Source organism: Anser anser (assembly GCF_964211835.1).
Source record: "Anser anser genome assembly, chromosome: 7".
Taxonomy (NCBI): domain Eukaryota; kingdom Metazoa; phylum Chordata; class Aves; order Anseriformes; family Anatidae; genus Anser; species Anser anser.
In genome coordinates this window covers 33579452-33600732 of record NC_139727.1, presented here as the reverse complement: position 1 = coordinate 33600732, position 21281 = coordinate 33579452, and the positions used below count along the sequence as shown (strand labels likewise).

At 34.5% G+C, this 21281-nt stretch overlaps 1 protein-coding gene across 21 annotated transcripts in view; it reads right to left on the bottom strand.

The window, feature by feature from the left end:
- The window catches only part of ATRNL1 (attractin like 1), a 519713-nt gene that overhangs the window by 236481 nt on the left and 261951 nt on the right, over nucleotides 1–21281 (bottom strand). For all 21 annotated transcript variants that reach the window (XM_083844108.1, XM_083844135.1, XM_083844109.1 and 18 more), the window contains one exon: nucleotides 4031–4092. In XM_083844108.1, the coding sequence (XP_083700234.1) occupies nucleotides 4031–4092 (62 nt within the window). The remainder of the gene's footprint in view (nucleotides 1–4030; nucleotides 4093–21281) is intronic.

Below are 21281 nucleotides of genomic sequence, written 5' to 3'. Positions count from 1 at the left end.
TTGATACATCTTGAAAATTCTAAAGATGCTTTTTATTCTCATGTTTCTGGATGAAGCAGTAAAATGCATACTTCATCTTTTACTCTGGAACACGCACACCATAAAGGAACAGTTTTAAGCTTTACATATGAATGATTCTTAAAAAGAACAGTGATTGTCAAACAAACCTATTTCCTGGTTTGGCTGGGCAGCCAGGGTGAGAAGGGCTACAGCCTGTGCTCAGAAGGGTGGAAAACATAATACTAGATGGGAGAAGGTCCTAGACAAATGCACTTTTTTCAAGGCTGGTTGAAACATGTTTTGACATCAAGCACATTAAACCTGTGTTTATACACAATTGTTTGTTCTTTCAATAATCCTGGCAAACATGATGTAGGTATTACTATTACCAACGTAATTTGCCGGTATTTTAACACACTGCATTCATATCCAGTTCATATATGTATATATTTTTTTTTAAAAAAAAAAAAAAAAGGAAGAAAAAAGAAAAAATCATAGATTCATAGAATCATAGAATATCCTGAGTTGGAAGGGACCCTTAAGGATCATCAAATCCAACTCTTGATACCGCACAGGTCTACCCAAAAGTTCAGACCATGTGACTAAGTGCACAGTCCAATCTCTTCTTAAATTCAGACAGGCTCGGTGCAGTGACCACTTCCCTGGGGAGCCTGTTCCAGTGTGCAACCACCCTCTCTGTGAAGAACCCCCTCCTGATGTCGAGCCTAAATTTCCCCTGCCTCAGCTTAACCCCGTTCCCGCGGGTCCTGTCACTGGTGTTAATGGAGAAAAGGTCTCCTGCCTCTCGACACCCCCTTACGAGGAAGTTGTAGACTGAGAGTTAAAATACTCAAATAGTTTTGCTGGGTTGCAAACTGTTGAAGCAAAATTTTCAGATGAAACCTTGACTACTATAAACCACTTTGGAGAGCTCATATTAATAGTTTCGTTGGGTATAACTAACTCTGTCCACTAGTGTGGGGAAAAAAAAAAAAAAAAACCAGTTATTGCTACATTTTCCTATTAGAAATAATTCTGCAGCCCGTTAAGACTACTGATCCTGTGGAAATAACATCCAATTTAAAATCTACTGAAAGTTGTAATGGTGTCTACACTAGAAATTTTTCCTTCTAAATTTTTCAGGGTCTGGTTCTCTTTAAAGAACACAGGAAATATGTTCCATAAATCTACTACAATTGCAAATACACACTGCATTTATTAGTCCACTGACAAACAACCTGACAGTTTCCTCTTTGGATCATTTACAGTGACTGACCAGTTTCGACCTCAGATGTTGGTGAGGATGCTACATGTGCAGTAGTTACTACTTGGGAGTGCTGCTGTGACGTTATGTTATGTCTTAATTCCATGATAAGAATACAAATGGCGATCTAACACCTATAGCTCTGTGCTCAACACACACACAAACAAAGAGACAAAGAAACAAAACACCAACAAAAACCCACAGATAGTACAAGCTTTTGTCTTGGAGACAGCCAGTTAGCCAAGCTGTAGGCCCAGACTAATTTTCTGAGCAGAGTTAATTGACTGGGACTGCAGTGCAATTAACTTATTTTATGCCAGTATGCCTTCAGTTCATTCAGACTAACTCAACCTCCTTCCCTTACCTTCCAAAACCTGCTTTGTGTATTGTGACTCCACTATGTGCTTTTCTTTTTGTTTCTACTTTTTTCTTATAAACACAGGATGAGATCTCCTAAGCTCCTAGATATCCTGCCTACATCTACAAGCACCAGAACACTCCTCTGCATCCCAGGCTTTGTGGCTGGATCTGAAGACACCTAAAGCCACACCTAATCACACAGAAATGAACCCAAAGAAAGCCTTTCCCCCAGTTACCTACTTTTTGATAACCCAGGAGCAACAGCACTGACATGGTGATAAAAATAAGGCAGAAGAGCACACAAATCAGTCTCCCGTCTCTTAGATGAATAATCATGAGGCTGCTGCCTGTCAGCCTGATTTTTTTCATACATAAACACACACAAATGATTTTGTTTATACCATAATACAGAATTTAGCCCAAAGTCATTCAAGAGAAGCTCTTAAAAGCACAGTACCATTCTTAAAGCACACTTTTTGTTACTAATCCAGTTTGCTTATACTTTTGAATGACACTCCTGGTTAAACAGGTTGCCAAGTGATATTCAGTTTTGGGAAACTCTAAATGCCACAAGAAAACCTAAACATGTTTCTAAATGATGTTTCAACATTTTTCATTCATTTTTTGAGGGGTATCATACAACCTTACATCAAGATGTTAAAATGTATTTTGATAAACATTCCATTTCTTATCATAACCATAAAGCCCAAGAATCAAACCTTAGCTTGACATATCTGGGTATTTGGAATGTGCCTTGCCATTAATTGCAAACTTTTTTGGTCCTTGCTGGGATTGCTGCAATGAACTACCCATATAGCATTTCCTGCTTCTTAAAAAAAAAAAAAAAAAAAACTGTAAGAATTTCTGCAACTGGATATTAATGCTATGCTGCAGATGGCTGCAAGCCCATCTTCTTGAAATAAATGCCAGCTGAAAGCCTTTCTAATTACACTGGGGGCTGCGTCAAAGGCAGTGGTACCAGAGCTGCCAGCTAGGACACCCCTTCTTTCAGTAAGGGGTATTGGATGGGCCTTTGTTTCCTTAGCGTCCAGCATAGGCAAAGCAAGATCTTTCATCAGGAGCATGGTGAGTTTGCATTCGTTCAGAATAAACCATATCAGATAGACCATCATACCAGGAAAGCTACCGCAATATATCTATACAGAAGACATTACCATCATACAGCCTATAGTTTACCATTTCTAAGCCAGCATTATGACACAGAGAAGAAATAAACTGCTCTTAGTCATCTGCCTCTGCTATTTGTCACAGGCCTGTTCTATCACACTTGGACAGATTTTGCTTTCTTCAATAGGAGTTTGTCTTAAAGTTCACACGAGCACCATCATTTTCTGGATGTTGCTTTGGATTTTTGTTTCCCAGAAACAAAATAAAACACTTCTAGACTGACCGTTAGGCAACCAGCATGTTACTGGTCTGTTTGTGGTGAAAAAGGAGAAATGGGAGGTATTACATCAGTCACTTAAGTGCCCATTAGCCAACATACTGGATGCAGAATACTTCAGGGTCTGCTCATTTCTGCCCCTTTATAGGTGACAGCAATTCATAAAAGTTGGCCTGTTCACAGCATTGTGTGTCTGATTCCTCAAATAACATTCCTCAAAGCATGGTGATTAAAGCAGAGAGAAAAGCTGTACTGTGAACTTGTGAAATAAATGCATGGCATTTCTTAAAATACACAAAGTCTGATGAACACAGTTGTCTGTCAGTGTTTGCATTTTACATACACTTCATGGCTATTGAGGGATATATTCATAGCATGATTTCAAAGCACTGTAACTAATCCATGTATATTAAAGTCTGTGACATTTTATAAGACAGCTGAACTTTTAAGAAGTCTTTCAAGGGAGTTTTGTTGAGATCCTAGAATAGTTGTCCATTTGCAGAGGATACCAATTCCTGCGTTGCTGCCACAGTTAAATCTCCTCCATCATTTACTGCCTTTCACAATTCACCTCTAATACATGAAAGTGAGTGATTTGGGGGCCTTTATTAAAAAATAACTTTAATAAGACATTGAACAGAAACCGCATTTCTAATAATTTGGTAAAACAGTTTAAAAAAATGCATGCACACAAAATACTTCAGTAAATCATAAAAATTACATCAGTAAAGCTGTCTTCTCTTAATCAGTGTAATAAGAAATACTGCATAAAGATCAGCCAGATGCATAAGTGTGAAGACTGTACCGCTGATATATGAACGATGCCAACAGCTGCCTTTACTTGCAGTGCAACAGCCTTGATCCTCCACAGTGCAAATTACCAAACACAGTTTAAAGACTTCCTTTCAGACATTTCTTAAGATTACGGAGCTGGGCAACATACTTTTTTGATGATATAGAATCAGCATGATTTCAGTCAAAAAAGAGATAAAGCAATTTACCTGAAGAAGGTGACAAAGAACTGCACCAGATCCATGATAGTATTGTGCTGTGAGAAGGCAATCTGCAAATAAAATAGAAGTAAATTACAACATTTTCAGAGCCAACTGTTCTTTTTAGGCTGGGGCTTTATGGTTTCACGGATGATCAGCTTCAAGTGTAATTTCAGTCTAGTGTGCACACACCTGCATTCACCATAAAGTGAGGAGCATAACTAACTCCCATGTCTTTGTATCAACATACAAACAATGAAATATAGTCTTTCTACTGAATTAAATTTAATAGAAATATCCATGTAAAACTTGCTTGGTATAAAAAGTGAAAGCAACGTGCTAAATATTAATAAGTCATATGGATATAAATCTTCTTTATAGTCAACTATGTTTTAACTATCACCATTTTCCATTTTAATTACAACACAAACATGGTTTTGGAAATGACAAAAACCATTTTGTGCTTAAAATTAATACATTTAAAATATTTTAATTGCATAATTTTAAAAGAATGCTAATTTTAAAAGAAAAACAGATAAATTCTGGTGCATAATAAACTATTTCAAAGCAAATTACTTTAAAGACAAAGTAATAAATGTTCCTTCAGGCTACATTTCTACAACCTCACTAGAACATGCATTAGTTCAACTCTTTACTGTAATTTTTCATGAAGATTTAATAATTATCTCTAAGACAGCATACACACAGACACACACTCACACTTACATGGAATAGAGCCCATAATTGTTATTATAATTACTTTTCACTAATGTTAAGGACTGCACTTAATACTCAAGTTATAACTGCAAATACGTCTAAGTCCCTGAGTTGTTCATTGTTTCATAAAGTGTAACTATTAAACTAATGCTATGCAGAATTTCCTACTTTGAATTGCACAAAGTGTTTATCTAACTCTATTTTAGAGATCTTCATGCAGTTAAGATCTGATCACGGCTAGCAATTATTCCAAATTAGTTTGACTCCCTTTCACAGTCAGTTTGTGAACTTTTGAAATTATAACTCATGATACTCAAGAAGTATTTTATTTTTTTTTTAGCACAAAGCTATAATAATGTAAACTTTAGTATTATAATGGCATTACTTGGTCTTGTGTCAGCCAAACAGCTAACCATAGGCAAGATAACTTAAACCCTAAGGAAGGAACAACATGCAAACTGGAATACCAGAAATAAGCATGGGGGCACCATCATGCAAACACATCTCTTAAACATAATTTCTGCTTTCTCTTTACTAGCAATGTACTGCTGCAAGTAATTCTGGCCTTGGAGCCAGTGCGAAGACAAGAAGCTGACAACCATGTGGGATCAAAGCAGGAGAGAAAAAAATGGTCGGACTTGCTATTCCAGTCTAATCTACAAGTGTTTTTACACTTGTTCGATAGAAGTAGAAATTTAATGTTCTCAGAAACTTTAACTTAGGTTAGTGTCATGATGAATACTTGTCATGATGAATACTGCTTTAAAATGGAGAGATTAGGGAATTGACAAAGTTGAATAGAAATTACAAAATTGGGCAAAATTGGCAAAGTATTTGTTAATGCCAACATAACCTTTATTTTCCATAGAAAAGACAAAACCTGAGCAAGGACATGAAGATTCATTTGGCCCAATATAAAAGTGTATCCCAAGGAGAAACAATTATTTAAGAATATTTGGTAACAGCTTGCTATATCAAATCTGTACTTTAAATGTACGCTAGAATCCCTTCAAATAATATTTAGCTTTCAAGTTAACTGCTGGCTTTTCCAGAACATTTTCTGTAAGTACCATATTTCAGGAAATGAACTAATACCAAGAGAAAAAAGCATGCCAGTTTCAACAGAGTTCATATTTTGTGACACTATTAAAAAGCTATTTTCTGAATGAGCAATTATATTTTGCATTACTGCAATTATTTTCATTTGAGGTGTCAGCATCCACTGAAAGACGCTGTTACACCAGAAACAACTACTGTCAAGGAAAAGTCCTGCAATGGAAAACTGCAATCTGATCGGTTTCATATCAGGACAGTTTTACATTTTTTTTTTTTTCTAAGAGACTGTACTGCAATCATTTCTCTTTTTCAACACACAGCAAATATGAAACAAGCATACTTACAACATTTCAATGGTTTTGTATGCATACTAATGATTAAATATGATTTGCATATCCCTAAACTCAAGGTGGGATATATATATATATTTATTTTTTTTTTTTTTTTACAAAATACACACACAATAAGAATGATTTTACACATTCCACCTACTATTAGTCTAATAATCTACTTAAACTGTAGCAACTGTAATGTTTTTTTGCTCGAGTTCTTGTTTACAAACCCACATGAGAAATTCTATCTGTAAAACTTACTTGTTTGGTTGTACAGGACAGAGTTTAGAACAACAAACAAACAAAATCCAGTAAAATATAAAGTTCCATTCCAGAAGTAATTTCAAATTTTATCAAACATTATCTTTGAATGATGGTAAGCTCATGTTTAAAAGATGAACTACAGCATTTTCTGAAGAAACAGTACCATGCATCTTAGACTAATTTCAACACATAATATTAACCAAAAAATTGATACATATTTTAATTACAAGTAGATCATGAAGGAGCAAAGAATGTCATGAATCTAAGCCTGACACAAAGAACCATAACATAATTACAAAGATTTATTTCCATAGAATTTTCAGCTATATACAAATGTTATTGTCTTTTTTTTCTTGTGCCTACATAGACAAAGGATGAGACAAGGAAAATTATTTCAATCCCAGTTTTTAACTGTGGAGTTAAAGATATTGGAGATGAATATCTCTTTTTTTCATTGGCAATTTGCAACACATCACAGTTAAATAGCCCTCAATTTCACCAAAATATCTAATAAGCCTATAGATGCCGTAAATATTGTCTCTATCTTCTAAATGAAGATCAAGAAGAGTATCAACTCCATAATTTCCTATGGAATACTATTACCAAGTGCCATGTAGTAAGTAATTACGTAAACCAAAGGACCTCTGTGAATTAACACACAAAATTTCCAGCATAAAACTAGTTTCCTTGAAGAAAGAAAAACAATAATACCTCTCCTTTACTGAGCCTAATACTGAAAAAAAAGGAAATATGACAACTTGGAGTACTATGATACATTATTTGCAATATAATTTCAAGTGTAGATGCTAATTCTTTCATTCACCAGCATTAGATTTCTAAAAGAAAATTACAAAATTATTTCTAAGCCCTTTAATGCTTTTATCTCAGCAAATTCATTATACATGATAACCTAATAGTCGGTTGCTAGTAGCTTTCTAAGCAGCAAATTACAAAACTTTAGGCCAGCTACAAATCAGATGGCTTTGGTTGTGTTCAGGGGTCATGTAAAGTCCAATTTCAACACCCAGTTCATGAAAAATGGAAGTTCCCTGAGCCTTCTGATTAAAAAAAATTAAAAAGTGACAGAGCTCCATCAAGAATTAAATGTCCAATAATTACCATGGACAATGTGCAATGGAGAAAAAATGAATTTTTGCTGGGTAGTTTGGAATATTCTAATAGCAGTGAAGCTCCAGCTATGAGGATCTATGTTAATAAGACAGAGCCATAGGCGTCAATATATTTTTCACAAGATAAAAATGAGTCAAGAGCATGCAAGCTCCTTTGGTTGCCCGGTACAGATGACCTGAAAGCAAAATAAAGTTTGGGAAGACTGCTCAGTTTAATTAAATATTAGAGCATATAAAACATAGTTTTCTTGGGTGGAGTAGAAGTGATAAGTAAGAGAGGATGATGAGTTTATAAGGTAGGAAAGTCATAAGGGAAAAAAATGAGATAGACAGTTTATAACCTGAGAAACATGAAAAGATAAACATATGCAAGGAAATTATAATATGCCTAAAACTGATACTTATAAAGCCAATGCTTTTTGTATCCTAGTCTCAAGGTTCGTCTTGTGAAGGAGTTGTGAGGTTCAGTACTGAGAGGTAAGAACTGCAGCAGCTGTTTTATGAAAAATGCTCTATAATTAAACTCTGAGCAATTGCTTTCAACTTGGATTTGGCTTTGAAGTCTGATGCTTCTGTATCAGACACGAAGGACTTGTGTGTCTGAAAGTTTGTCTAACTTTTCCAGTTATCCAGCTGGCTTAATAAAAGATGCAAACTTTTATCTCCAAACCTCATCTTGCCATTTTAACTTTAGAAATATTGTTATAAGATACACTTTTTCTATCAGTATTTCTCCCTGGATTTTTTACTGGATGAATATTCCAGAGAGCACTGCAAGGATGCATCACAAACAATATTATCTATGTTATTTCTTAATTTTTATAAAGTTTTGGTTACATGCAAAATGTAGGAAATACACTTTACGCTGAATAAATGACAGTTACTGATCAGTGAATACGCTGAATTTACACTTTTGGACACAAGAGATTTTTCTGATCTTCAAAAGTTAATATCTGAAGGAATACATTTTTTCCCCCCTGCTCTAGATAATTCATGTCAAATTCACCTTTTCCATTATTACCTGCCATACAGCAGTAGTACTCCTACAGAACAATAGGTCAAGATCTGTTCCACCAGAAAAAATCAGACAATTTTGAAACTCTAACTTGGGGACATCTTTCGTATGGAAACAGTAAGTCTTGCCTTGGAATTCTGTGTCTCAGTTTGAATAAGAAGCTAAAGAAATCAATTCTAAAGAAATCAATCAAGCAAAAGGACAAAGAAATGGAAAATCAAGCACAACAAGAGCACACTAAATAAAATGTAACATTTGCAGTAAACATGAACCTAATCCACGAAATGGTTCATATATTCAAATAATGTGCACAAAAAGCAATTTTAATCAATTCCCCATTTCATAAAATTATCCACTAATGTAAATTTTATCTGCTCAGGCTCTCAGACAATTACCAAATACTTCCACTAATACAATTATTTCATCTTACACTGTTAATAAATTAAGAATGAACAAATAAGAGATACTAAAATAAATACAGGGTAAAATTTGGTAGATGGTCAAATTATTAAACCTGGAACCATAATACAACAAGGTCAGACATAACCCAAACTAAACTGCCTGGACTGTGTTGATAATGCATACTTAAACCCCACAGAATTATTACTTCCTTCAGTATCATCAAAACTGTAATTGAATTTCTTCTTGGATAAAACTATTACACACTCCCACACTGATACTGTGTATGTTTTGAAGCAGAAGAAATGGATATTGATTGAACATGAAGATTAACTCATTTTGTTGTCCATCCCGTTTTACATTTTCTTGAGGAACTCTTTTTGACTGAGGCAACTCTAGACAATAAACATAAAAGTTGAGGAAAATATTTGTGTAGGTTAGCACATTTTTGTACATAACGTTTTATCAGGAAAGATGGAAAAGATCAAATACTGTCATAAATTGGGAACAGGTTGTCGAAAATTTTTGATATGTCATAGGCTTTTACATTTACTATTTGTTGTATGAGCTTTATGTATAAAATGTGCAGAAACATGACTACAGAGACCAAAAATAGACTATTTTTAAAGACATCCTCTACTACATAATAAGTGGATGAAAAAAAACTCTGTGGATATCTTGGATATCAGTAAATATATTACTGAAATGCGTGATTTCTGAATAATCAGTAATCACATAAGAAAAGATCAGTTACTGGGATCTTTTGCTAAATATAACTACAACTGGGAGGCTAGTAGGAAGCTAGAGAGAGAAAGGAAGGGTAATGGTTGCTCTTTCACATTGGGCTTTGAATATGAAGAGTGACCTGCATCAGTGAAAAGCAGATGGTAGGAAACACTGTCCTTTTTTTCCTGTCTTTTTCCCAAAAGGCCAAGCACAAAATGTTTTATCTTTTACTTCAGTAAAAATAAATAAATAAATAAATAAAAATAAAGAAAATCCAAGAAAAAGGACTGCTACCAATTTTTTTTGCTACCAATGAATCCAAGTTATTTCTAATTTAAAGAAACATAAAACACTTTCACGTGGAGGCAAAAGATGCCACATTCATTCTACATATTGACTTTCCTAAAAATAGAAAATGAAATTTGAAAGAATATTTCTGTGAATTTTGACATGTGAAAATTAAAAGTCTAGTCAAAATTAATAAGCTAGTTTAAAAGAGTCAGCAGAGATTGGAAGGCATTTCATAGACAAGTGACTCTGAAGTAGATGTAGGACTAATACGTGGGATAAATTAACCTGTGGAGCTGCCCTTTCTCTCTGCTAACAACATAGGGAGTCTATGTTTAGTTTAGACTATATACCCAGTGTCAAACTTTGAATTAAGTAATGTTAGGTGAGATAAATTTATCCTATATTTTCTAAATACTGATTAGCTATTTCTGCAAAATAACATAATGCTAAAATAGAAAAAAATAATATCCCTTCTTGCTGGAATGAAGTGACCAGAGAAGTAATATGGAGCTAAGTGCATTCTGTCAGAACCATACTGCTTTCTGCTGTGCTGATGCCAGAGAAGAATTTAGACCAATTTTGACAGTCCTCCCAGTTGATGAGAATTAGTGATAGTAAAACTTTCATACTGATAACTTAGAGAATGAAAGATAACTTCAAGAAAATCAGACTCAGAATCACAGCCTTCGCATCAAAATTTGATAAACAGCTTCTAGAGATTAGTTCTGCATGCTGAAGTCCTGTCTCTTGTGATGGCATACATTAGATTATCCAGATACCCACCCCTTTCTTTCTCAAATAATGTAATAATTACAGGATATTATTTCCACTATTCAGAATGATGAGAGGCTGAAAGATAATCTACGTTTGTATTCAAGGGAGACAAACGACATCCTTAAAGTAGGTGTTTACAACTGATTTTTTTCCTACATTGCACTTTGCCTATTAAAATCAATATGCAGCCACTGCTATTTTACTGCTATATTTAATTTCGTGCATATGTACACATGCATACCAAAAATGCATACCACACAGAGAAATCCTCAGTTAATAACTTTGAAGTAGTAAAGGAGAAAAACTGGGGTAGAGGGGCCGTTACCTAATTTACAGTGTAATTTGGTATGTAAAATAACTTCACAATGATTAATACAGACATTATTAAGAAATTAAAATATTGAGTATTAAAGTCAATGAGAGATTGAAAGAGAATTAAGAGGCAAGGTAGAAACAACATGTTTAAAAATTAAATTAAAAAGTAATTGACGCCTATAGTACCTAAAGTACCAGAAAGTTATTTTGGACATAAATCTTTGCAAGACTGAGTTTTCTCACAAACTGACTGTGAAACAGCAAAGTTTCTAGACAACTTCTTCAGAAACCCTGTATTTTTAGAAGTCTGTACTAGATTAATTGGACAGGCAGGAAAATTAAAAATACAAGTCGAAGGAATGGAGTCAGGGAATCTTTCAGGCAGAGTTGAATGAACCCAATAATAGTTTTGAAAATGCTACAAGCTAAATTCTAGTGCAAAGAGAAGCACTGCATGATGATATGGTTTTAGTCATCAGACTAAATTAAAGGAAAATCCATTCCTGTTGCTTGCTAGAATCTGATTTCTCTCTCTTCAGCTTTCTTGTTATGACTTCTTGACATCTTGTTATGACTTAAATAAGTTAAAGAGTCTCCTTCTATGACAGTTTGGCCTGTTAGAGAATGTGCTTTCCAATGTTAGCATAACCACTATTGCAGGTAAAGAGAATGAGAAACTACCTAGGTGCAGTAATACCTTCATTCTCATCTGGTGTAGCATGACTGATGGATTTCCAAAACGTAAGGAACTCTTACCCATAATAGAGAATCACATTCAAACAACTAGCAGACTGCTATCACTCTAGAATAAGTCAAAACTGTAAATTATATTTATTCAAAAAACAAACATAGGAAATCTCCAAGTTTATATATGGTTGATGATTCTAGACAAACCAGTTGCCCATACAGATTAATTTCACTTTTCCAAGTGCTCCACATTTTTGAGAAAAAATGGTTCAATAAAAAATATTGCATTAATAAATAGTAACATGATTTTCATTTAACACAACAAAAGTAAAGCGTTATCTTTCCTCTTCTCAGAAGAGACTACAAAAGATAGCTCCTCAAATGCAAAAAACCCATATGATGTTTTTATCAATGTCAAAATTGAATTAGTGGTGCAAGCTTAAATCTGCTGGTGCCAGCACACTACTATCATGCTACTCTGTCAAATGGTGACTAGGAATAGAGTTGATGAAGCAATTTGGAATTCTTTCCGGGTTCTTATATGCAATAACATACCTACCAACTAACACTAAACAGATAATTTTTAAGTCATGGTTCTGTAATTACTGATGCTACAGAAAGGCTATTGGAAAGTTTATAGAATGCACATAAATGATTAAAAAAAAAAAAAGCTTCCTGAGTGCTGAAGTCAGAATCACAGAGTCAAAATTACTGTGGCAGGGTATATTTAGCTTTACAATTCTGTCTGATGAATCAGAGAACACCTCACTAAGGTGAATACGTCACTTCCCAGCAGTGATCGTATAGTGCAGAGAGAGGTTCAGAGCTCTTTCTCATATGAAGAGTTAAAAACATGTCTGAAATTCAAGAAATACAATGCTCTAGTATACACCAGTCAGCACTTCAAGATCTCAGCTCTTGAATTGCTGACTGGTCAGACAGGGTGCAGCAGGCACAGCTAGAAAAGCCATTAAACCATGGCATCTTAACTGGGCAAACTAGAGCAAAAGTTTCTGTTAGGGCAGCTAAAGCAAACATTTGTCAAGCCTGACTGGCACTTGGCCGCTTCCCCTCCACGCCAGCCCAAAGCCACCTATTCACTGACCCTTAATGCAGAGAATCCTGCAACATCACGTGCACTTAGCACTGTTCCACCATAGAGCACATGCGGACGCAGAATGCCATAAGAAGAAAAGTCTGGCACTTTGCTTAGTTTGCACAATCCACAGAAGTTAACTCTGAACGAAAATTGGGTACCTTTTAAAAATGGAAATGCTTACAGACTGGGCAGAGGCAACCTGTGGAAAATGCATACAAATTAAAGGGGAAACATTCCGTGTAACATGGCATGCTTAGGTTTTCATTCCTCTGTCTATTACAATGTGCTTGAAATATGATTATGCTGACTCCCTGACTTCTTACAGCCTACAGGAGAAAATAAGCCGTTTGAAGATAAGGCTGCAGACATTTTAACCCTTATAAATCCATATGTCCTGCTCTTCTGATCTAAGCAAGGGGTATTGGATGTTGTGGAAGGATACACAAGTGCCAAAATGTTATAGTGAATTAAACTTGTGGACAGTTAATAACTTTGTATTTGCCTCTACTAAAATTGTATACTGTTCAAACAAGTTTAATTTACAAAGCTATCCAGAAGACTTAGCATAAATGACCTTTTATTATTTATCAATATGTAATTTGCTTACTGTTGTAGACTATTAAACAAAAATAAAATCCAAAAGGAATCAGATCAAATTAGAAAACAAGAGCTTTTCAGGGGCATGGAGCACTTAAGAGTGGTCATAGAGCAACTGATTCTGGCTTTTCATCTTCAATGACTGGATTTTATTTTTACTGTTACTCTCTATAAAAGTCTAAGAAGCGGTACTGCACCACAAGAAATGTATTTAAAGAGTAAATGAGATTCAAGTTGAAATGGCTGAAGGAATTCATAGTGAACAGGTATTGAATTATTTTCTATTTTTAAAGAGGTTAATAGCAGTCTTATTTCTACAAAGTGTCACTTTAAACCTACAATAGAAATATATCTTATTTTATATAAACTAGTTGATAGTGCAAGTTCCAGCTCACCAAAAAGTGGACCCTGATTTCATACTAAAAAATAAAAATCTTATTCATATGCAACAAGATACATCTACATTATACCATTAATCTGACAAGCACAAAAGCAATATAATGGAAAACAGTGTATTGCTCAAATGACCAGTGTTTAGATTTCACTCCTTCAGGCAACAAATACAAAAGTGTAGTTACTTATTACAGAAACTAGAAAAATAATTTTTGACAGTTATTTCATATGAACTAAGAAATACGCGATTTCAGAACTGACTGATTATTTATTCCTCCATTTTCTTAAGTAACTCAATTTTCATTAGACATGGATTAGAGGGCTTACTTAAAAAAAAAAAGTCAAGCAAATATTAGTATTGCAGTATCTGGGAACTGAAATATCAACTGAAGGAAACTGTTTATTTCTTGAAAAGACTGATTTTAAAAACAACTGTTTGTATATACAGCATTCCATGGGGATTTGTTAACACACAGAAAATGTATCCCTAAAGAAACGAAGAATTCTTATATTCTGAAGTTTATAAACATGAAAAACGTCCTATTTTCTTTTCTGCATGGAAGACATTTTTCACCTTTCCTAAAAATAAATAAATATATATATACATATCTACATGGAGACATTTGAATAACTATAAAACTTAGTATGATTGCTATGCCATTTACAGTTCATGCCTATGTGTATTTGTAGAAATACATATAACAGGGAAAATGTGCTCCTAAAAATTATAACATATTTTTAAAAATCTATGCCCTTCTCTGCTTAGATACTGAGTACCGCTGGTTTTGGCAGACAATCTTCTAGTTAACACACTGGTTGGTTTCCGGCCTAACAAAAAATGATAATAAAAAATTACAGGGCTACATAAGCTGGCTTTTTACATTTATGCACTGTTTTGTTCATTTTAAAAACCAAATACTTAGTTAGAAAAGGCAAAACATGCACTGAAATTTTCATAAAGATCATGTCATTCGAAATAACATATGTAACACTCATTGGTGAGATGCCAAGAAAAGGGCAAAGCATTTTCTTAAACATGAAGAGAGTAATTTCCCAAAGTTTATTGTTATAAATGAAGAGCATGCTATAAAGCTGCTGGAACTATGGAGTACAAATTTTTTATTTGCAATAGCACTTTTCTTGATTACTCTGGATTAGCATATTTATGAGGTTACTCAGCCTTAGGTTTTAACCCACAAATCAAAGGTTTATATCAGCATGGGTAATGGATTACACAGAAGTCTACAGCCTACGATATCCCAAAGGTATCTCTCTTTCAGAAGATTTATGTATATAATACACCTTTGTAGAAATTAAATTTTCTGATCTTTTGCATGGTGCTTGGTGATTCCTCCCTCTACAATGTAAAACAACTGAAAAGAAGCATTCCCATTCAGCAGAGATGTTCATTGATGAATCTTCTTGTTCCCCTCTTCACATATTGATAAGGCCATGAAAGAGGCTTTCATTCCTTGAGTGCTACAACAAGAGTAGAAGTCATTGTGACATCTGATACAATTAAACTTCTGAAAAGAGAAGGGAAACTGTATTCCATTGATAATTTTGTTCATCTCATAAACGGCGCTAACATAGAATAAACCTGGAAGATTTCACCTGGAGGTGAAGGCTGACTACAGTAACACTGATGATGGTAAATACCTACTGACTTCCTTTTGACTTCAGAAGAGACAGAATTTCAGCACAGTATGATAAGAAAATGAAATGCTCTGCGTCTCATGAATGACTATAACTGGACAAAAGATGTCAGGAAGGTGGCTCACTCAGGTGAAATGAATTTTCATTGTGAAATGACGATAAATGAAGACAGAAAACCTCATCAAACTGTACAAGAAAAATGTCCATCAGCTTTATCACTGTTTCAGTTTCGTAGTGAAGATCTACATCTATAGTCAGAAAAACTGAGGTACACAAAGAAGGGTCTGAGAGTCAATTACATTTGTGCATATAAGAGCGAAGATAAAAGAGGACAGATACTAACCTATATAAGTTAGAATATCCAACCTACAAAGATATGATAAAAAAATAAAACTGATTAAGCTTTCTGGTTTGTATGTATATTCCAAGGAAACAGAAGTATTTCATTGTTGTTGTTCTTTCATGTGAGAGATACTGTCTACTTATTTATACAAGGACAAGACTATTCTAATAAACCTGCTGCTGAAATAACAACTGTTCTTACTAAAGGAAAAATTTGAATGGCTCCAAATAAAGTGGAAGTGGTTAACTGACCTAAAAAATCCTCACCCTACTAGGAAAGAAAATATGTAACACATAAGGAAGAAAATGAGTTTAATGTTCTCCCTTGAAGAGGTGATCAAAATCCAGAAAGTGACAACTGAGACTTTTACAAGATAAAATGAAAATTAAATGATGAGGATTAACAGAACACATTGAGATCCAATTTTGTTATGTTAATTTTACTCTCTTTCATTTAATTTTTATCCCTCATTTGAAACTCATATTATATTGCAAGCTGTAATAAATTTGAAAAAAAAAAAAAAGCAGAGACAACTGACAGCGTAGATTTTACTCAACTTTCTAATATATTCTGTAGAGTCAGGCTGGTATACCACTGATGTATCATATATCATATCCTTGACTGATATGCTGTCAGATCCAGCACAGTGTTTGGAAAAGATGCAGAGAATTTTAGAATGCTAGTAAGCAGGAACCTTTAATGTCATGTTTTTTTAAAGAACTTGCAGTAATTAGCTGGAGAAAGGTAGATGAGTAACTAGCTTTCAAGCAGATTCAGAAAGATGTAAAGCACAAGAAGAACAGGACCTGCTAAACTGAAACAGTTTTTGCAAGAAGCCATGCTGTAAGATGAGCTGCCACCCATCTAACATTTTAGTAATGATAACAATAAACCATGCTGTTATGTACTGGCAATGGTCATTTCTGTGAAACCATGAGGTTTGCAACGAAAGCTCCATAACTGAAAAGTCAGAATGAGTGTGTAATGAATGAGACATATGTCAGCTAGAACTGTGATTTTGAAGGCTCCCTGCACAATTCAGAATGGACTGTTCCCGCCTCATGGACAAACTGCAAGGCACTTCATTCACACTCCCTTAAACTCATAAGGGCCTCAGTCATTTAGCAGAAGAAAAAAATAAGTCAAGGTTGGTAACACAGAGTACTTTTCATTCTCACTTTTAAAAATATTTTCAAGTATATTTTCCAGAAGTTGTAATCGTGTAATTAGGCATGTGCAAATGAACATCAACTACTCAGTTGTTGAACAGCTTTAACAAAAAAAAAAAAAGTGTTTTTCTGTTAGAGTACCTTATGCTTTTAGAGAGCAAAGGATAATACTTCTCAAGGGCCCTACATAATTACTATAATGTCCTGAACTCTGTTGAGACATAGATGGTGTCTTTTCCTTTCTTATATTGAATACTTATACCAACTTAAGGAAGAAACATTAAGATCTGCTTTTGAAGACACAGCTATCTAGATTCTTTTTATTTGACTAGAAGAAATGGCAACTGTAGAGAAGAATTTGATCCCACAGTAATGAATAACATCTTCTGAACAAAACAAGTATATGAGTCAGGGCAAAGATCCTGCATGGAAAACATTCAGGGAGATAATGAATTCAGTTTCTGTTGCACAGATGCATACTTTGGAATTCTGAAACACCTCATTTGCTGCCCCAGATCTGTATGGCAGGGGAGTTAGGCAATGAGTAAGAAACCTACTTGGAAGAGTAAGTCAATTGAAGTTTGTGTATCTTGCAGCCTATATGCATGCTTCAGTAAAATCATTTCTATCTTTTAACTATGGAATTGTTTCAAAAATACAATACAGAAAATACAGCAATTTCTAAGACATCCTTTACTGATTTTTTTTTCCCTAAGGATCAAAGCTACAGGATGTAGCTTTGCCTGCCCTGCGTGAACAGCTTTGGACACACAGACTGATTTTAATCACACTGCATAGGAGGCTAAGGGTCTTAAAAATTCAGTGCCTACAAGACTTATAACAAGAGTACAAGAGCGATGGCCTTAAATGTACAGAAGGTAAGACAACTACACAAGTGTGTGCATTATTAGACATCACAAAAGCAAACAGAAAAAATATTTATAAAGCACCAATTATTCACATTAATTTCAGACAGAGGATCAGGACAGAATATCAGGTTTAGGTACCAGGCTTCTGCAGAAAACTAGGAAATTTGAGGTTTCTGCTTGCTCTCATTAGTTTTGACAAGGTTATTATTGGCTGAGCTGGCCCCAAAATATATAAAACACTTTTGGTTACTACAGTTTTTATAGGGAAGGATTACTTTTCTAAAATGAGAAAACATGGGAAAAGTTCTTGCTTAAAAACAGAAAAATAACAACAACAAAAAAACTTGCTTTAACCCTGAAATATTTTATTGGAAAGCTTTAGAAATAGAAAAAGCAATTTTCATCAAAAATTTGCTATAAAATCACTATAGCTGATAAGCTCCAATTACTGAATAAGCTTGAGCAGGCTTATGTGAGAGCATAATGAGTAGGCTTATGTGAGAGCAGAGTATGGAGGAACAAATATTAACAATGCCATTCCCAAAGAGCCGAGTACTTTAAAACACAATCCTGACTATTTGGCTTCAAGCGGAGCAAGGTGCTGAAAAATCAAGTTGAGAAATTAAAATCATAATGTTTACTCCCTGCAGGACGAAGTTTCTCAAGTACGGTTTTTACAGGTATCTTTCTTGCCAGCAGCCACATGTAATAGATATCCTCAGAGCATTCCAGGAAGGATTTTCAGTACCCTTTCTGGGACAAGAATACTGCAGAAGCAGTCTCTAAGATATCTTCAACTAAATGCATTGACTACACTCAAGACAAGGTATTGTGTTTTGTTTTTTATTTCTCCCAATGGTTACAGAAATTCCCAAAAACACTCCATTGTATCGCACACTTTTTCCAAATGAGAATTTACGTTTTTCAATGAGAAATGAGCACATTTATAGAAAATACTCTCTTTTAAAAATATATTTATTATTTCTGAGACGTAATATTTAATTGCTTTCTACATGCAAGTTTGTTTCAAAATTATTTTATGCATTTATAGAGGGTTTAATGCTGATTTATGTTGTTTACTGGAATCTTGATTTACCTTGTTGGGAAACAGTTTGATGAGAATAAATAATGTGACCATATTCAAATGTTAGAGGAGATTTTCACAGATGAGATGTTCTATACATTTTTTCATTAAAAAATGAAACAACATTTCTTTTTTCAGTAAAAATACATTCTTAATAATATAGTTTTCTAAATTGTAAGACAAAGTGTTTCATATTCCAAATGACTCTTTAAATAAGAACCTAAATCAGATCAAATTGAAATACTGGAAATATCATTTAAACACAAGAAAATTTTTACTGCAAGGGTGATAGTGGACTAGAACAGGTTGGGCTTGATTTTTCATCCTTGGAAATATTCAAAATCTGAGTGGACACAGCCCTGGGTAACCTGCTCTAGTGACTCTGGTTGGAGGGGTCAGACAATCTCCAGCTGGTCCCTTCCAACCTCAATCAGTCTGCAATTCTGTGATTACTCAAGATTATTTCCCTTCTCACATTGTTAATAGTTAGTTGTAGGTTGTTAGTATGGACTATTAGGCTAGTGTGTCAATAACAGGAGACAAGACAGAAAAAAGATTTCCAAGAGAATTAATCTTCTCTCCATTCTTCCAAAGCTGACAAGTGCAGAGACGACCACATTAAAAGTGTTAATTTAAAGCAACAAATACTATCTAATCCATACCAAATTTACTCATTTCCCATGTATTTTACCAAAGACAACTATGCTTTTTAGCAATTTCAAAGCAGTTTCATAAAATAAGAGAAGTCTCACGAATGTCTATTGATGTCTCAGACAAAGAAAAAAAAATCTCTTTGATAGAAACAGATTGACCACTCCATGTTTATTATATCAAGTTCCTGGAAAAAATGCTCTGATTCTGCTATGACAACAAACACTTAACACTATGTTGTAAAACTATGATGATTATATAAAATATATTTACTGCAACATGTTATTGCAGAAGCACCAATGTAATGCTTAGTTTATAAAAATCAATTCTATGCTTGTTCATTATTGGGCTGAAGTACTCCATTGTAAAACAATATCTGCTTAATGACTGTCTTTGTAAAATACTATTCATTTAATTTTAACCTACCTGAAGAGTTAAAACTGTTTTTTTGCTAGTAGACAGACAAGCTGAAAGGATTATCACATTTTATGACAATTAATTGAGCTCTTTTGGTCCTTTTTTCTTTTCCTTTATTAGGGACTTATTAGACTGCCAGTCATTTGCAACATCTGTAAAAACTGCATGCAGAAATTGAATGTTGATTATGTTCTTTACATGAATTTTGTGAACATAATGACAGGTCTAAAGGGTTACGAATCTGGTGAAGGGCCTGGAACATAAGTCCTATGAGGAGCAGCTGAGGGAACTGGGGTTGTTTAGTCTGGAGAAGAGGAGGCTCAGGGGAGACCTTATTGCTCTCTACAGCTACCTGAAAGGAAGGTGTGGGGAGCTGGGGGTCAGCCTCTTCTCATAGCTAACTACTGATAGGACCAGAGGGAATGGCCTCAAGCTGTGCCAGGGGAGGCTTAGGTTAGAAATTAGGAGATTTCTTCGCATAAAGGGTAGTCAGGCAGTGGAATGGGTTACCCAAGGAGATGATGATCACTGACGATGTTCGGAAAAAGGTTAGACCTGGCGCTTAGGGACATGATTTATTGGGATGATATTGGTAGTAGGGTGACAGTTGGACCAGATGATCTTGAAGATCTCTTCCAGCCTTAATGATTCTATGCATGGAAAAAAAACCAGAATATTTAAACTTACAGGACATAGAAAAATATGACTGTGGAGAACTAACAGGGTGATCAGGTCTCATGTCCCGTAGTGACTAAAATCATCCTATCATGATGGTTAGTTTACTAAGGTCTACGGAACACTCAAGACTCATGCTCAGACACAAGCTGTATTTGCCAGTATTCAAAATAAAATCTTATATAGAAATAAAAAATAAAATTAAATTAATAAAAAAACAGCAATTAAAAAAAAGATAAAAAGGAATCATATATATCCTTGGACACATTCAAAATTCATCTGGGCTTCATCCTGGGTAACCTATTCTAGACGACACTTTGACACTTCTTGAGCATGGAGTTGCACAAGATGACCTCCAGGGGTCCCATATAACTTAAAACATCCTGTGATTCTGAGATACCAATAAAAATAAGAGGCAAGAAATTAAATTTCTGTGGTAAGTCTACTTTCTATCTCCTGATTCATGGTATGCAAAACAATGTAAGATGTTAAAATTCTTTGCACTTAATTTAGAAACTCAACAGCCGCAAAATTAAATACAAAATGCTAATGTAAAATAATATAGATTGATATATGTTATGTGCATATAAACATGGGTTGT